Source organism: Anoplophora glabripennis, unplaced genomic scaffold (assembly GCF_000390285.2).
Source record: "Anoplophora glabripennis isolate ALB-LARVAE unplaced genomic scaffold, Agla_2.0 scaffold147, whole genome shotgun sequence".
NCBI classification, from domain to species: Eukaryota; Metazoa; Arthropoda; class Insecta; order Coleoptera; family Cerambycidae; genus Anoplophora; species Anoplophora glabripennis.
This window is the reverse complement of record NW_019416251.1, coordinates 229530-248122: the sequence shown is the minus strand read 5'-3', so window position 1 is coordinate 248122 and position 18593 is coordinate 229530. Positions and strand designations below refer to the sequence as shown.

Sequence of the window (18593 nt, the reverse complement as noted above, 5' to 3'; positions counted from 1 at the left end):
CTAATAAGATCAAGCAGAAAGTTACTGATAAAACCAATCCATGTGTTTATACAAAATTCACGCTCTTCCATAACGACATCGCCTACTATAGTTTTTATCAAACAAAAGTACAGTACAATGTGGTGTTTACTTTGCTCCACTGATGTCAATTATTTTGAACAATTTTTGTCAGAGAACTTACAAGAATTAAAATATAATAAGTACTTTCCGTCTATATTTTTCACACTGCATGCGTTATCATAATTATTGTGACAATACAATAGAATCAGTTCAGACATAAAGTAACAAACCGTAACATGACACTAATAAAAGAGGTGATAAATCTTAATCACCCAGATTAGATAATCCGCGCCCGTATACGGAAAAGCTTTTAAATCGTGGTAGACGTAAATCCAGACATGCATTACTCATCTGGTTATTGTTTCTCAGTCTCGCATCTTCCTCTGCGATTGTGTGAATGGTGAATAGACTTTATGAATGAGGAGAATAATGTTTACTTAAGCGCCTGTTACAGTTACAGGAACATTTGTTAAGTCGCCGTCGAGATTGTGAGATCGATACCAGAAACGAGGTTGTTCTTTTTTCCACAAACAAAAGGGAAACACTGGAAAATCCATGAAAGGCTTGTCACTATGTCGTTATGATCAAGTGAAGTGAAGTGATTTTTGTATATGTCTTATAGTTAGTAGAAAAATAGTTCTAATGCGCAAACTTTCATTATAATCCTACATAATGTATGTCCTGATGCCGTTTCTGTACAGGTATAGTTATATGATGGTTCAAACTGGCGATTTCTGGAAGAATACGGATTCTTCAGCTTTTGGTTGACGGAAACTATAGGAACATTTTCGATAATGTAACGGTACACACATTAACCTAACAGCTATTTCGTAGGAAACCATTTGAAACATCTGATTGATAGATAGCTAACAAACACTTATTGCGTCACTAAGATCTACTTTCAACAGCCAACGTGATATTATCGAGCGCTCCGCTTAAGAAGTTTGCTTTGTGTGTTGACGGAATTACTTTGATGTATTATCAAAGTTTACAGAATAAATATTCTGTAAACTTTGGTATTATACAGGACATGCCAAAGAGAAGAGACGTGCCCGAGGCACATAGGAATAATATTGTTTGATTAAACACTTTCAGGAAACACAATCAACACCTTGGATAATAATAAATCTGTTTTCGATTCGTTTTTCGGATCGAATGAGCGTAGGTGTTTATAATTTGATAATTTAAATGTTTGTGCGATTATAGAGTTAGTCCGATAAAAAATACGTATTTATTTGCTAAAATGTGAGTCCATTTTAATTTTTTTTTTGCTTAGAGTAAATTATTTTGTAGGATGGACAAAAGTAGTTTGCTTTTAACAAGTTGTTTTTGGAAAACTCACTTTTGACGAGAATTTGAGGAATTTTTTCTGAAAATGAGTACCAACCAATTCATTCTGACATTTGCATAGCATCTATATGATAGCTGTCAACTGTCAGAAAGGCATTTCTGATATCAGATTGGGAATCGGCGTCAAAAACAACGTTTACCAGTGACAATTATCTAAGATCTCCAGCCGCTTCGTCAATGATACACCATTATGGCAGCTGTCATCTGTCGAACCAGATTCGTGATCAGCGACCCATAATTCACTGTCCACTGTGTTGTGATGAAAAATGAGTGCTTCAAAGAGTTAAAATGAAGATTTAAAATTTTACATGGTATTAATAATGTAATAAATAATGTATAATGTAATGTAATGTATAAATTCGTTTTAAAAATATTCCTCATCAAATGTGCTAATTTAAAAAAAAAAATTGCAATTATTTTATTCGTAACCTAATTACTTGACATTATTACACATCTTTGATTTGTCTTACAAAATAAAGAGTTTTAGAGATAACTGTCCAAAAATGAGAAATAAAAATACTATGTATAAAGAACATCCATCGTTTAACTGGTTTAATATGTAAAATGGAGCAATACCAACGACAAGACAGAAAAACAATAGGATGGTATTTGCAATGAAGAGTACCCCTTTGACTTCGTAATTTTGTGTACAATTTCCTATTCTCGAATGTTAATATTTGGAATGGCAACCCGTTCTTTCCAACTTCACGAATTGATTTTCTCGCTGTCTCTCCCCTTCCCTCTCCCGATCTTTCCGGGAAAAGGGTCATATATTTTATGCCGCTAATTAAGTGGGGGCGACTACGCCATCAATTATAATTTTTTATAACGAGCGGCGTATTTAGTTGGAACACTAATTAAATGTAAACTGGAGCTTGCATTAACGAAATTATAAAAAAATTATGTTTTCCTCTGTCGTGTAATTATAAGGAAACTTTTGCGTACATCTGCCCTGCCCAGAAGCTTACTGGGTTGCTGAAACCTGCTTTTAATGGATATGTATCCCATCCTTTTAGAGTAAAATTACATGAAGCTTTACCTGAAACGTTTACTTTACTTGCCGACTTTTATTGAATTTTTTTTGCCTTAACTGTCTTTTTAGCTGTTGTTTGTTTAACAAAGAGTAATGTGTTTCCAACTGATGATACTGCGGACAACTACGCTCCGACTAGTTATTGGGGGTGTAATTCAATGCTAGTCGAGGAAAGATTGTTTTGAAATTTCGATATTGGTCTGAGACTACCAGGGAGAAATATATCGTCATTCACCCAGTACAGTTATTCTTATTAGTTGCTTGTTTCAAGATTCAAGCAAGAGGCGCTTTATACTAGAATCTTAAGGCAGGGAAACGGGAACAATTCTGGCGTAAGTTCTTTTATTATTTACTTTTCTCTTTAACTATCTCATGCGAAAATATGAAGCCATAATTTATGTGCCGGCGTTTCAATTTATAATCAAGTTGGCTTTCTTTGAGTAAATAAAGTGGGTAAATGAGATATAAAATTGAAGAGCCCGAACCCAGTCATTTGTCTTGGAAGACATTGTTATGGCGCACAATTTTGTTCATTTTTTTGCTGAAACGAATATTAAAAGTTTAGGCGAGGTGGAGTTGAATTTTACAGAAAAGTTTTTCCTGCTTATTAAAGAATGAATTTAAAACAAATTATATGGATTTAGACTTATTTCATGACCACTACGTCCAATTTACTTTATTTTAATGCTACATTTAGTGATATGTAAGTACTATGACTATATTTTAATAGAAAAGTGGTGGAAACAAACTTAAATACTATTTTATATCATCTAGTGTAAAGTTCGATAAGTACACACATTTTTTCCTTTGGATTTTTATAGCAAAAACTACATAGCCACGATCCAACAAAGTATTGTACATAGAAAAAATGGTATAATTTGTATTGTATGCTTATACCGTCCTGTTCTTGGAATGGAAATTATATTAGAACACATTATATTGCGAATTGTGGTTCCTGTTAAAGTTTTCTCCTCACATATTAATTAGAGGCAGTTTCAAAGACTAACGCCTCTGACACGACGTGGGTTACAAAATTGTATTATACAAGACAGCGACTGCTTTTGTTTATTAAACTCGTTCTCTACACTACCGCAAATCAGTATGCCTAGAACCGCGCCCACTTTCTGGTACCACTCCATTCTACCTACGTGCCTGTGTTATTTACGTGTACAAGTAGGTATTAATATATATCTGCCTATATCTCAGGTAAGTGACTGGAATGAATCGATTAGGTACCTTGCTGTGTAATGTTATGTAAACATAATTTAAACGTTGGCAACCGACGTATAAATTTGATAGAATGAGAAGCATTGAGAAAAATCAAACGATATCTTCGATATTCAATTAATTAATTAAAATTTAATATTTAAAAATATCGTTTTTTTCGATATTCCGCTTTGTAGCATATTCTCTCCTGTTTTTCTTCAGTTGATTTTCAACTTCACGAACTGTACTCCACTTTTATATAATGAAACCTGTATTTTTGGTCATTCACATCATTTTCATTTTAAATTGTTTCCCAGAAAGACAGTCTTCCTGCTCTTCCAGACAATAAACTAATTTGGCTGTATTCGTTGACAATTAAATTTTATCATGGACGGTAACTGAACTCAGGTCGTTCTCTTAAATCTATGAATATACTTTACCTGGCGCTTTGATTAATTGAGAATACTTTTATATGCACAATCGATATCTGGTATCTTACATCTCGGTGTTTATTGGGTAAGGCGTTAAGAAACTTTTATATCCCTTCTTGTGGAAACGTCATTTTTTGAAAGACGCCCGTCGCTGTTTGAAGGCAGTTCAAGTTCTTATCGAAGGTATTTTTTCATCTGTTGAAAGTTCGTTTTCAATAAAAAGGGCAATTTTCAATCTATAGATGTAGTGGAGTAGGGAGTTTCATCGTTAGTTGGGAACTAGAAGTACGTTCCGTCGTTTTGCCCGAAGGGTCTCTTTGACGTTATAAGTACCTATATATAGTTTTATATAAACGCTGTTGCTAAACAAAATCATAGCGGTACTGATTAGTATAAATAAATAATTTCCATATCTTAATCGTAATGTAAAAATACTTAGTAATACATGTACATTGGAGTTTAAGGTCAAATTGTTGGCATAAAAACGAAACATTAACTGACTTGACATTTGACTTTATTTATGTCCAAATGCAATGAACAGTCCTGCAATGATTTGTGTTTTCGCACAAGTATAAGCACAGTTATTATTTGATATCTACATGACTTACAACCACCATTAACTTGTACGTAGAAAGTTTTATAAATAAATTCGTTTAAGTGGTGAATAAAATTGGATATCCCGAGTCGTATACAATTTAGTTTTATTGTGTTCAGAGAACCGTATCGATTTTGTTATCAACAGAACAATGCCCCTTGATTTAATAGTAATTTAGTTGAAACTGAAATTGTTGGCCGATCATCATCTTAAAAGAGTTGCAAGACATTGAGTAATAGTAATAGGAGTGGCGCTTTGAAATTATTTGTAATTCTAGAGGTACTAATAACTTAAATGATGTGCTATATTGCAGATAAAAGTGTTAAGATGGCTTGTCATTATGCGTTGAAAAAAAGATGTTTTAAAATTTCTAAGAGCTGAAATATAGTCAAAATTTCTAAAGTTATAAGGTACTCAAACACATACTTTATTATTAAACCTACCTACCTACCTGTTGGATATACCAAGTTGAGTTTTACCAAAATTGACATAGTTTTATATCTAACAATTTTTGGAACCTTCCAAAATGATACGCCCATGGAATCGCGTTCCTCTCGTGGATTGACATGTTGAGAATGAATCATTGGCTACTATTTTGGCCTCGTCCAATTCGCTTCTCAATATTTTCCAATCATGACACTTCCTGCTGAGACACTTCGTATTTCCTGGTGGGTGTGGGTCGCGGATTTCTCTTCCTCGCCGGCCCGCCGTCGCTCTCGAAGACGCCGAGACTCACCGGCGGGTATGGTGCAGGCAGGCGAGGCTGGAGATCCAGTTCGCGGTCCGGTAACGACCGGAGCAGAGCGCGTTCGTTTCCCGGCAGCTTGGTTCCATTCGAGCCGTCACATATGGTACGAAAAGTTCCCTGCTTTCCCCTACGCCCTCCCTATTTCGCGGCGTTCGGGACGAACCCTCGGGCGGGTGCCCTGAAAAGTGCCGAATCGACTCGCTCCTCAGAAGGTTTTTATCGGTTTGGAGTGCCAATTGTGAGCTGAGATTAAAAAAAATTAATGTAAATTCGCCCGCTAACTCCGTTTAACTCGTTTTGTTGATTACGATTTAAGGTGACTCGTCTCGATTTGATTACTTGGCTGTTCCGTGATTTGCGTCTTTTGGTAGCACGATTGTCAACATTTTTGTAAGAATGTCTGCATGACCATGTTTTTTTTTATTCTAATATACTCTTTTATAAGATTCTTGTTAAAAGTTTCTGGAATTAAGTACATACACAGGGTAAGTCATAATCAAGCGTAAAAGATTTAACCAACGTTTTCTCATACCAAAACAAAACGGTTAAAGAAATATACCTCAATACCAATATGGTTGAGTGAAGATTGTGAAAATTCATTATAAGTACGGAGAGTGTGTAGTAGAGACTGTGCGCAGATTGCGTGGAATTTTTGGTAGAAGGAACTCTTCGAAAGAAACACATACTTTAATGTAACTCGCCAGATTTAGACAAAAGAGGTTTTTTATGATTTACTGTACAAATGGCGTATCTCAACTGAATTTTTAAAGGTATTACTCGACAACTAATTGACAGAAAACTGAAATCCACATCCTGAAATATCTCGGAAGTGATTGGGGATACAAAAAATTATTTAAACTAAAGTTGTATGGCTTTAGAATAGACATTAAATCATTATCAAATCATTAGTGTGTAGTTTTTTCGGGGCCAGTGCTAACCACAATTGGTATCGCAAATGTATAGTGATACGTATTAGTATTAATCGAAATATGTAACTATTAAAAAGCGTAAACGGTAGTAATATTAATTGTTTGAAATGAAGAAGACAAGGAATGCACAATAAATAGTAATTTCAATTTCGTGACTCGTTCTAGACTGATCTGAAGCTAAAAAACTGTGTAATGATAAACGTAACATTATGCTTTATGAAATATACTACCTGTCACAAACACATGTTGAGTTTATTTGAGATCACATACAAATGTAATATTTTATTAATCTGTTTACTTTTTACTAAAAGTAGTATTTGGCGACTGAGAGCTTGTTCAGTATTGTGTGTTAAATGAAACACCATAAAAGAAAAGACAAAATTAAAAGTTTATTGCTTTTATGAAAAAAGAAAATTGAAATAATTGCTCTTTCTTTCTAATTGAACGATTATGTAATGAATAAGTTCTGATCAGGAAGTGGTAAGTAAAGTTTTAATACCTATATGCATTATTTTTCAATATTAATATGAATATCAGTCAATAGCAAAACCAAATGAATAGCAAATGGACGTAAATATAACGAAATTAATATATAAACCATAAAAAATTGCGCTTATTTGCTCTTTATCGTTTTTGATTAACATTCTTACAACATGAAATATAAACGAATAATCATTTATTTTTGTGTTACCGACAGCAAATGTCAACATTAAATAATTTTAAAAGACTTCAATGGATATTCAGAACCAATAAACGACTGTGTTCACAAGCAAAATATCATGTTCGTAATAATTGGAGTTTACTTGTTTGCGAAATTAAATTGATGCGCTGTTGATTTTGCAATCAAGGAGATTTGTTTAATTTTCCCTTAGGGCACACCCAAGCAACCCATGCGGATAGCGATGTGAAAAAATTATATGGAGGTCTGTTTTTATATGACGATACATCGATTCGAAAACGTGAAATATTGCTTCACTAATGAGAAACATAATACTGCGGTATTGTACTACCACCCCAGGGTATTTCTTCTTTCATTTATCTGTGACTGCGATGTTCATTTTGCCATGTACAGGGTGATGTAAAACCGATGATCGGTCGCCATTATGTGAAAACGGAAACAGCATATAAAAAACCGCAAGCGGGGTCTTTGTGGCGTGATGAATAGACAACATTTTTATTTTGGATATATGACATTTTAGACCACAAGTTGTTTAAGGAAACGCACCTATTTCAGAAACACTTTGTATTTAACGGGAATTGTATACCAAAGCATGATGTTCTAGCCTTGTATCTTTGGATTTATGCAGGTCGCACCAATTTTTTCAGAATGAAATATCCTCGCCGAAATTACAGCTTATCTTCATTTATTTCCTAAAAGTCATAGAATAACGCACAAACTGGCGCGTGATATATTCGTGGAGCCGCCAGGATTTATTAGTTCCGTGAGATAAATTTGATACCGGTCCATGTTTGGAGAAAGCCGAGCAATAAAAAAAAAAGATAATTTATTAGATTTCTCTCCGAGGGGTTGGCAATCCTTTATGTTCGTAAAGGACCTTCGTGTGATCGAACGTCCGGTTTCTCGCCTCTAGACATATTCAACGCTAACGAGTTGGGGCATCGAAATGATTTGCTCAATGAAATCCAGTGTGCTTGTCTATACATCACTGTGCCGTGCCCGAGCGACGATATCAAACGCTTGGCGGAAATTGTTTAGTTTTTGAGGGTGACTATGCTGTCCCGGCTAGCAATTTCTGGTTCATCATTTAGATATTAGAAATGTTTATCCATTTGCTCTTACGAAGGGTTTTAAAATATAACCGTGAGTATTCGTTTGTTAGATGACGAAACAGCGTCGTATAATGCGTGTCTCGGCCTTAATCCTGAACAGACTAATTGCATTATGTCAGCTTTGTGCTCCTGCTCTTTGATTAGTAAGGGGCAGGCGGATTTGGAATCCTTTTATAGGATTCTCTTTGCATGAAAGATTAAACACGACACATTTATTTGAGGTGCTTTTTTACGTTTCCTTTGAAACATCAGCTAAATTTTTGGTCCTTTTGAAATCTGTTTAACAGTTAATAATCGGGAGAAATTAACCCATTTTGCCATTTCAGTGTATAGATATATGTTTTTTTATTGAAAGTGATCAGTTTAAAATTAGAAATAGCATAAAATATCGTTTAATTTGCTTATTTCAAGTTGTTTCTCACTAATTCACTGCAGCCCATTTCGGTTGATCTTTGTAGGCGTTTACTTTCGAAAAAGATGTAAATTGTCCATCCATGTGTTTCCAAACGACGGTCAAAATTAGTCCGCATACGTACAAATACGCAAAACGACAAGTCTCATTTAAATTGTACTGACATTCTCTATACATTAACACCATATCTGCTAGTTCTTGATCAGAAAACATTTTATACGCTAGTTGATACTGCAACACACAACGCATGTGCACAAGATGCACAGGCTTACATTTATGTTAAATTTTCTCAATTGTGTTTTAGAGTCACCCTGTATACGTGCATGTAAATTTAATGCATTCAAATAAATTGTCGAGCACTTTGCCGATGACTTCATGTAAATAAATATGTTATACATATCGATGCACAATTATGTTCCACATCCTATAAAACCTAGTTGTTAATTCAAGGTGTTTATGGTCTATTCTAGCGTGAAATTTCCATTTTTAATATATTTCACGGCACGTTAAATTTGGATGGTTACGGTAATAATTAAATATAAATAAGTCTGTAACGGGAATCATAACATTTTTATGAAGCAATAAGGGAATGTCGACGGAAGATCTGTGGAAAATGTAAAAGAAAAATACTACAATTAAAATTTAGCAGTGATGTGAGCTATGAGTTCCAGTGTACCTAATTACCACAACGAAGGACTAATTATTGAAATGGACTGTCGTTCTTCAAAGGATTGTTTTATATCTACTTTTTTGCGTCCCATAAATTTTGTTTTCCTCTAATTAAAGTCAGTTCATAGAGAGCATCTTCGCGGAGGTGGATTTATTTAATTACTCCTGTAATAAAGCCAGTCCAGATTCCACTGTAGGTGTACAGGTAGGAAGTACGAAATAATTGGATGTTATAGAAGCTGGATATTCTGTAGAACAAATTCGTAATACGAGGCTACTAATATTATAAAAATTAATGAGTGCCAGATATTAAATCAGTATTTTCCCGAAGAAAATTTTGTATTTCCGACAATATATGCGAAATTCGAAAACTTTTTATAAAAAGCAATATGTAGAAAGTGTCGTTTTTAATAACAAATTTTATTCCAAAACCCAAAAAAATACGACTAAAAAAAACTGACGAGAGTATTGGTGGTAGAATATTTTTTCCTAGGAGCGATTTACGTACAAATTTTATTGTTCAGCTTAGTCGGATGTGAATATGATATCGAAGCATTATTAAAAAAACCAAATATGTTAAAAGGAATGTCTTTATTGATCTGGAAATAATTTGAGTTTCCTATTTTCAACCAAATTTTGAAAGTGTTCTAAACTTTGTTAATTAAATTTTATAATAAAAATTATTTAATACGAGTTTTCCCTTTTCCACCTATTTTAGTATCTCAGGTAAAATTGTTTTAATGGATGAATCCTTATTCATAAATTAAACTTACTGAGCTCCAATTATTTTTTTTTATTTCAATCGAAACAGACTATTTTACAACCGCACAATTTTTTATATTAATTTTTATTTTCTCAGCAACAACTATGACTATAAAAATAATTTATGTAACAAAATTCACCATTTTACTCAAAAACATGTGCGAGAAAGCGAGAGGGTCACTAATTTCCATTTTTATTACAACCATGTGATGGTGTTGCTAGAAAATAATAGTTGTACAATAAAAACGACACCATGAACAGATAAAGCAGCCCGATCTAACGGAGTTTTCAGGGTAGTATTAAACCCACTTTCTGTTCATAAATTAAGCTTCGATTCGGATTCCACATACAGCTCCTTTCCAGCTAGTGTTACTAGAAAATTGCTCGGCAGCCTATTTCGATGGGTACGTGTTGGGACAGCATAAACGGGGGATAAAAGTCCGTCAGGATTTCGATTCCCTAACAAATGTTTGTACATCTCCGGACTACCAAGCGGGCTTCCTACGGGAAAAGTGGTCGCGCAGCCTCAAAGTAGACTCGATGTGCGATAGGTCTATTACAGAATTTTTTTAACCGTAATGTAAAGTTTTGGTCAATATTTAATTCATCGTGAAATTTGCTGTCGAGCTTTTCGCAGTTCAAAGGCAGTAAGTTGATTTTGCAGTTCAGTTTACGACGATAAAAAGAAAATACACGTAGAAAACCGCGTTGTCTCGTTTTACATATTTGGCGCCCAACGTTGGGGCAATTTTGTCACCACGATTCATAGACTATTAAAATTGCAGTGTATGTAGTAATTTCTAATAAAAATTGTAGAGTTTAATTGTTTGCGATGCCTCACTGACCCAACCTACTAACACTATGTATAGTGTAAATACTTTTCAGATCGTAGGATGACATAAATTGAAGGAAATATTGACCATTGTATTTTAAATATTAATAATTTATGATTTGTCATATTCTTTTATTTCTTTCTAAGCTAGGCTGTCATGTCATGGGAAATGTATTCGTAGCACAGAGAATAAATGTGGAAATAGCCTTGTAAATGTCATTTGGAAATAAATCCATCGTGTCGCAGGACTTTTCCTCTGGGAATACCTATGTCACATTAAATATGTACATATACGTGCCTATAGCTGTATTATGTTGTGTCGTACATTGTAACTTCTTTGTTGTACAACTTTTAGTGTTCAGTAATTCCCTTTGGAACAATTTACGACGCTATTTGCGGTGGAAGACAAAATTTATAGGTTTTTGCTGTTTTATGAATCATATTCCTATTTTAAAAACTAATACACTGTCTTGTTAGCTGCGGGAACAGTTATGGACGTTACTCATTTTTAAACATTGCACTTTTACGAAATATGTATACTTACATGATTTGTATTTTTCTGGAATGACTACATTTAATATCTACTGGAAGTGTCATATTTTTATTGCTTTTCCTGTTTCGTTATAATTTTTAAAACGTAAATCGTAGCGATCCGAAAATACATATTTGATCAATTAATTATTGTTAATTAATCCTGACAGCAGTGGCGTCTCTGAACAGATTCATGAAAATGATGGTGCTGTTTAATTGCCAAATTGTGTTCTGGATTAAATATTGGCCTTAACCTTGACCCGTTCAATTGGACGATTCATCACGCAATGACAGGTTCAAGTTACTGTAATTTAGGTTTGTCGGTTGGGAATTTTGCTAAATGAAACTGTCATTTTGTTCTGCTATCAAATGAATTACGGGAAACGGTATATTTTCGAACGCCTCGGATTTTGTTTAGGCGCAATGGATACACATTCGTCTGTTCCTCAAAAATTTGGCTGAACGTCGCTTTAATTTGATGTCAAAACATAACAGTTTATCACATGCGTCGATACCAATAAAATTTGTAATTCAATTTTTATAGATAGCTTGTTGAAATTTTTGTAGTATTTTTCCTGATATTTGTAACAATTAAGCTTCAAAGTACTACAAAAGAAAAACACCGTTCGATAAAGTAACAAATCGACATGACACTATTTTTTAATACAAATGACTCAGTATGTAAAACTATAAAAGCACTTCATAGCAATGTACAGTACAATTTGAATACTGCAGTAATTTATTTTTTTTTGCGTGATAGATTCAAACGAGAGATGAATGTTTGAAAATGTGCGGTCCTGTTTCGATTTGCGGTAAAGAAAAAGTCGTCCCTGTGAAGTCTCTTATGAAAATAATTTTTCCGTACTAGTAGGAAATGTTATGTTATTTAAAGCATATTACAAATACGCTTTTTATTGTCGAAAAAAGCTGGCCTAAGAGAATAAAATCGATGAATTAGACTTTGAATGCTCTGCCGATTTGAAATACATCCGGTACAAGTTTTGATAAGCCGATTACCACCTGAATATCCGATTCGTGAGAAACGTTACAGTTGGCAATATTTTTAACGGTTTACAGTCGAGAAAAAAGTTGATATCCTGCAGAAGGTTTAATACATTTTCCGCGCGTGTTGAACCTCTTAAACGCGATTATTTTATAACTCTAAACTACCACAAACATAGTTGGAGTTACGCGAAAATTTCATAAATCTTAAAATGACGTGTAGCGCGAAAAGTTAAACTGAAAATATGGCGTCGTTTAAACCTGACTTTTGACTCGGGTCGGTGCGTAAAAAAGTTTATGGAAATGTACGGCATAATCTTCCCTTTCCTACGCTTCTACATATCTACACTGGTTTCTATTTTTTTAGTATCCGCAGGAAAAAAATGGCGATATCTAAATCGGAACCGGTTTTAATCGCCCGCGATTTCTCCCGGCTTATAACGATTTAAAGTTAAGTGTCGTATTTGGGATTTTACGGCCGAGTAATGCCATAATCCAAACTGGGAGCGATACGCCTTAACCCGTATCTCCTACTTATCGCTGTCACCATTCCGCCTCGCTAACGATCAAGGATACAATGGAGGATCGGAATCAGCGCAGCCCAGCTTCTCATTTTCGCAACCCCATTGTGTCGGAACGGAATTCTGCACGACGCGGCGGTCTTCGGTAATCTTCCGTATTTTTTCCATCGTCAGATGGAAATTCGCTCTTTAGAGCGCATCGCAAAGTTGTAGCTGAAATCCAGGGACATTTTAATAATGCCTTAATAAAAGAATCATTACTATTAATTTTTACTTCAATTTAAAGACCGTGTCTGTGTTATTAGATATTATTATGAAGTCATTCAAATTAGGATATTGCAAAAATAAAAATAGCACCGAATTTAACATGCTGGAACTCAAGAGATCATGGTCAAATTGCGCAGAACTAGTCAGTTTTTGTATCATCAATTTATTTTGATCAAACAAATTCGTCTTAAATCTGATAGCCTGACGCGAGCGAATGTAGCCGATAACAAATCTGTTCGTCACAAAAGAAACAAGCTTCCGTAATTATTCCGTAATATTCCGGAATGCAGTCGTGTAGAGCTCGATAGCTCAGTATGCGATGATTTAATTTGCCGTTCAATCCCGACTGACAAGTTGCTCGTTCTTGCATCTAACGATTTCCTCGGTAGCTGCCACCTGGAATATAGCATTAGACCGGATTGAGGAAGCCGTATGCAATCAAGTCGACATTGAAAACCTATTTTCGCTTCGCGCAGCTACATAGTTTGCTCATTTCTCGGGTGTCGCCGTATCTCCAGGATCTAGTAGGAATTGAGTTATGTGACAAAGCAGGTAATAATGTGTGTTGTCAGTCAATTATGTCACAGCTATACGCAATAGCCGCAGCGCCGATTGTGAATAGGCAACTTGATTGAAAGTCTATAACCGACAACTAACAGTGGTAATAAAAATTAATTCCATTAATGCTACAAATTAACTGTATGTCTAAAATCATATAAAAAATTTAAATTTGTGACATGATTAAGAACGTATTATGAGGTCATTCAGTCCTGTAAGAAAAAGGGACATTGTCGAGCATAAAATACAGAGAAAAAGTACCGTATCGAAGTTCGACCAGGTTTCGAAGCGTTCGCGTTAGGAAGGCGATCAAACGTCGACTTGCAGTTATATAACCAGGGACAGTCCCTGGCCAGTACTTATGACGTACGATTGTTACTGTTTCGTTATACTGAGTATTTAAGAAATATGGTTACTATGTTGGCTCTCTGGAACCTGGGGAATGAGTGATTTTCGGAATTTTTTCTCCGGGAACGACGTATTATGGTTCTGCAATATCTCGGTCGTTGGAGCAGTTCTCACTCTGTAGTGCGGTTTAACGTTTGAACTATCGCCCGGGCCGAAATTTGAGTTTACTCGCAGTATTTATACGACAGTCTTATTTTACCATTAACGACATAAGATTCTTTTCATGGCCTCGAGAAAGTCGGAACCTCGGCAAACTCCCAAAGAAACTATCTCTGTCTGCGGTAATCTATTATTTCTAACACAAGTTTCGTCCTTGCAGGAACAAGCCTTAGATGCCAAGCAGCAGGCCGCTTCTCCGGAGGACACGGAGGACCTGTCGCCGCTGCCGGCGCACGCGCAGCAGCCCGTGCGGCGCCGCGGCGGCATCTCCGCCGAACCCGTCAGCGAGGAGGACGCCACCAGCTACGTGAAGAAGGTGGTGCCCAAGGACTACAAGACGATGGCCGCCCTCTCCAAGGCCATCGCGAAGAACGTGCTCTTCTCGCACCTCGACGAGAACGAGCGATCGGACATCTTCGACGCCATGTTCCCCGTAACCTGTCTTCCGGGCGAGGCCATCATCCAGCAGGGCGACGAAGGGGACAACTTCTACGTCATCGATCAGGGCGAGGTGGAGGTAGGCATAGTTTTCTTTAATTTTCCGCGCGGACTGGTGATTACGGAGGTGTTATTGAGTGTGGGTGAGATATAACCTAGAAATGACCAGATGCCTTTTAAGGTTTTACTGGAATTTGGTACACTAATTCTTCCATACAGATGTCCCTTTATGACGTAGTAAACGAGGTAATTGGATTAACAGAACTGTCCCTTTCCTTAAACTAACCCGTGTTTTTAATTTAACTCCCCCCCCCATAAAAAGGGGGTACGCACAGTTTTAATTTTTTATTAAGGGGTACAGTCTTTGAAAAAGATTGAGAACCCCTGCTCTATAGGGAACGTTCTATCCAAATATATAAAAATATACAGGGTGTTCCATTTAACTTAATAGAGTTAACAGCCGCGGCCATTTTGTTTGGAATTCATTTGTTTTTCCACCATCACTTTCGAAAAATACATAAAAAATCGTGCAACTTTTATATTTAACATTTTTTTATAACTTAAAACAAAAAAGTTAAAGGGGGGGTCAAAATATAGTGAATCATCCTGTACTAAATGATGTTACAAGACCTTTATAAAGTTATTAATTTTTTTTGTCATCTCTTATTACGCTGTAGTGGTTAAATGAAGCAACACAGGATCGTTTCAACAAAATAAAAACTATTATTATTACGAAAGGGAGAAGTATATTTTATTCAGATTTCGACCAGGCTCCACTGACAAACATCTCTTAATATTGTATCTATTCCACGTCATATAAGTATCGAGAAGTCTATACAGTTTTGTAATCCGATTCTAGGTATATGTGAATAACGAACTGGTAACGACAATAGGCGACGGCGGAAGCTTCGGAGAACTTGCTCTCATATACGGCACTCCCAGGGCTGCCACGGTTAAGGCCAAGACAGATGTAAAATTGTGGGGTATCGACCGAGACTCCTACCGAAGAATTCTCATGGGTTCCACGATAAGGAAGAGGAAGATGTACGAGGAGTTCCTGTCCAGGGTTTCCATCCTAGAAAATTTGGATAAGTGGGAACGACTTACGGTGAGATCTTAACGTTGATTAAATCTATTATTATGTATTCCAAAAATAAGTATTTATTTTTATAGTAATTAATAGGTTCAGAACTTTTTTAACGCAGTTCTAAAACATAAGTGCTAATATATTTGCCAGTAATAATGTTTTTTCTTTAAATGGGACAACATTTTTACTCTTGTCCAATTTAACCATGGACATGCCGTGTAGTTGCAGTTTAATTACTTCGTGTGGGAATTCCTACGTCTTTTCGAATGCATTTCGCGCGTTATTAGAATTATCGATTTTTCCCTTCACCATGGGCTAAACCGTTGATATCAGATGCTCAACACATGGCACCGACGGTCTAACTCAACTTGTTCAAAAACATTGCTAAATTTCATGAGGCCTTCTCCGAAGGACGGCTTTGCAAATTTATTACTCCCGGTGACAAAAGGCACTGGTCTCTCGACGACTTTATGGCGACGCTAAACCTACTTGAAAACCCTTAACAATTATTGTTGACTGAAATATTTTACTGTCTGATCCGTTCCTAGAACTAACAAATAAACTACCAACTCCTATAACTTCCTGTATCGTCTTTTAGGTGGCAGATGCTCTAGAGCCCGTCAGTTTCGAGGACGGAGAGACGATCGTACGTCAGGGCGAGCCCGGTGACGATTTCTACATCATCGTCGAGGGCACGGCCATCGTCAAACAGAACAGAGCCGAGGGCGAGGAGCCCACTGAAGTCGGAAGGTTAGGACCCAGTGATTATTTCGGGGAAATAGCCCTTTTACTCGACAGACCGAGGGCGGCCACCGTCGTGGCTTGCGGGCCATTAAAATGTGTCAAACTAGATAGGGCTAGGTAAGTTACACCGTGTCACGTTAAAAAAGATTTATGATTCGGGTAATTTAATTTTTCTACTAATTTTTTTTTACTTGTTCCAGATTTGAGAGGGTTCTCGGCCTCTGCGCCGACATACTGAAGAGGAATATAACGCAGTATAACAGCTTCGTGTCACTTTCCGTTTAAACCACGTAAATTAATTGCAATATTCCTTTTTCATGAACTGAATCTTCAGCCAAATTGTAAGTCTTCACTTTCGATAGAAATTTTAATTTTTCGTTTTAAGATTTGCCCGTTATTTATTTATTGTTGAACGAGTGCTATCAACGTAACAGAACAAACATATTTTTATACTTTTAGACATTTTCAGATCTGAATGCGAAACACCCAGAAAACACACAGTTTGATAGCACTTTGGAACTAATCTATTTAAATTGTTATTGAATGTATTTAAAAGGAACTAATATATTGTATATATTTAAAATGTTTTCTTCCATTAAAAATATACTTTAGTTACGTAACGTAATAATAAATTTATTACAGAAAAGTTGTTTCACCTTTTACCCCTCCCTGTGAAGTCCCCGACGATTTTTATGCATTTTTTTAAGTTGCGGCAGCGAATTTCAATACAGGCGAGGTCGTTTTTTTAATTTTTAACCCTTTCATGTGGGGCGGGGAAGAATATTACCGTAACATATAATTTCATTCGGTTACAAATTCTTTTGGATAATTGTAAAACCAAGGGCGATTAAAAATAATATTTTGAGAAAAACTATCGCATATTGCAAATTTTTGTCAATTTGTTTTTTTTTAATGTGGTAAAAAATGGATAGAAAATATTATTTCTGCCATAGTTTAAGAGATGAAGCTGAAGGATGTATATAACGTGCATTTTTTTAATTACTGTGCAACTGGAAATTATACTGCGCGTTCCACGATTTTCTCCCGAAGAGGGAGAACTTTTTTACTTGCAAATTTAAAGAGAAATTGTCATTCTTCATAAATTTCCTGCTGGGGCGTTTCATTTCGGAAGACGTTAAGATTTCAAAATTCAAAATAACTGCCATGTTCGGTGTGCAGCAAATAAAACTCCTTTTCAACAGTAAATAGCAGTATTTTTATTGAAAACTAAGTGGAGAGAAAAAGCTATGTTGTTGGGGCAAGGGTTTGCTGGAGTCATCTTGGTGTGGAATTGTTCGCAGGTATATTAGTAAGTATCTGGTCGCTGGCGCCGGTCTGCCGTGGACCTTTCCTGGAACTCTGGTGCGTCCCGCTTTGTCCTTGCAACTATTAGACCAGTCCGTGCAGCGTGGGTCAATTGCAGACATGTGTACCACCAATGTCTGATTTGCAAGAAAAGTTTAATTTGTTGTCGTTTTCTACGATACCCTATAATTTTTTTGTTTGTGAAAATCTTGGATGTTTATGAGGGTTTTTACACAGTTTTTTTATGTAGAATCAAGCAGCATTCCCTCTTCTATAATTTCTAGTTCTTTTAGTTATATTTTTCTATTTTTTGTCTGCGTCATATTTCCTTTCAAACGATGTATTACAACATATTTACAAGAAAAATTTCGTTGAAGGAATAAATGCAAAAAAATATTGTTATTCGACTGTTTCACGAGAGTTAAGTATGCCATGGATGTATTTGACAGATCGATAAAAAAATTTGAAATGTATCAAGAAATAATTGATTTACACAATAATTTTTGTGGTTTATACCATGAAAAATCGCAAATTAACGATTGCTTGAATTTGCTAAGCGGCTACATTAATTTTTTGAAGTTAATCGTCTCGTGTTTCTGGGTTTGGCATACACCAGTTGCTTCATAAGACCACAGTAAAAAAATCAAGCGGATTCAAATCGGGGAACCTGGGAGGCCACATAATAGGTCCATTTTTCCCAACCCAGCATTCTGATAAATGTAAATCGAGCCATGCAAATACCCGTTTTCCGTTAC

At 35.8% G+C, this 18593-nt stretch overlaps 1 protein-coding gene across 4 annotated transcripts in view; it reads left to right on the top strand.

The window, feature by feature from the left end:
• LOC108909609 (cAMP-dependent protein kinase type I regulatory subunit) overlaps positions 1-16968 on the top strand; it is a 53094-nt gene extending 36126 nt beyond the window's left edge. For 3 of the 4 annotated variants that reach the window (XM_018713993.1, XM_018713995.1, XM_018713994.2), the window contains exons 2-5: positions 14425-14781; positions 15562-15810; positions 16388-16650; positions 16734-16968. In XM_018713993.1, the coding sequence (XP_018569509.1) occupies positions 14425-14781; positions 15562-15810; positions 16388-16650; positions 16734-16818 (954 nt within the window). In that variant the 3' untranslated portion in view covers positions 16819-16968. Of the gene's footprint in view, positions 1-5455; positions 5527-14424; positions 14782-15561; positions 15811-16387; positions 16651-16733 lie in introns of those variants that run through there. The other variant, XM_018713996.1, reaches the window with a different exon arrangement.
• Positions 16969-18593: the final 1625 nt, after the last annotated feature.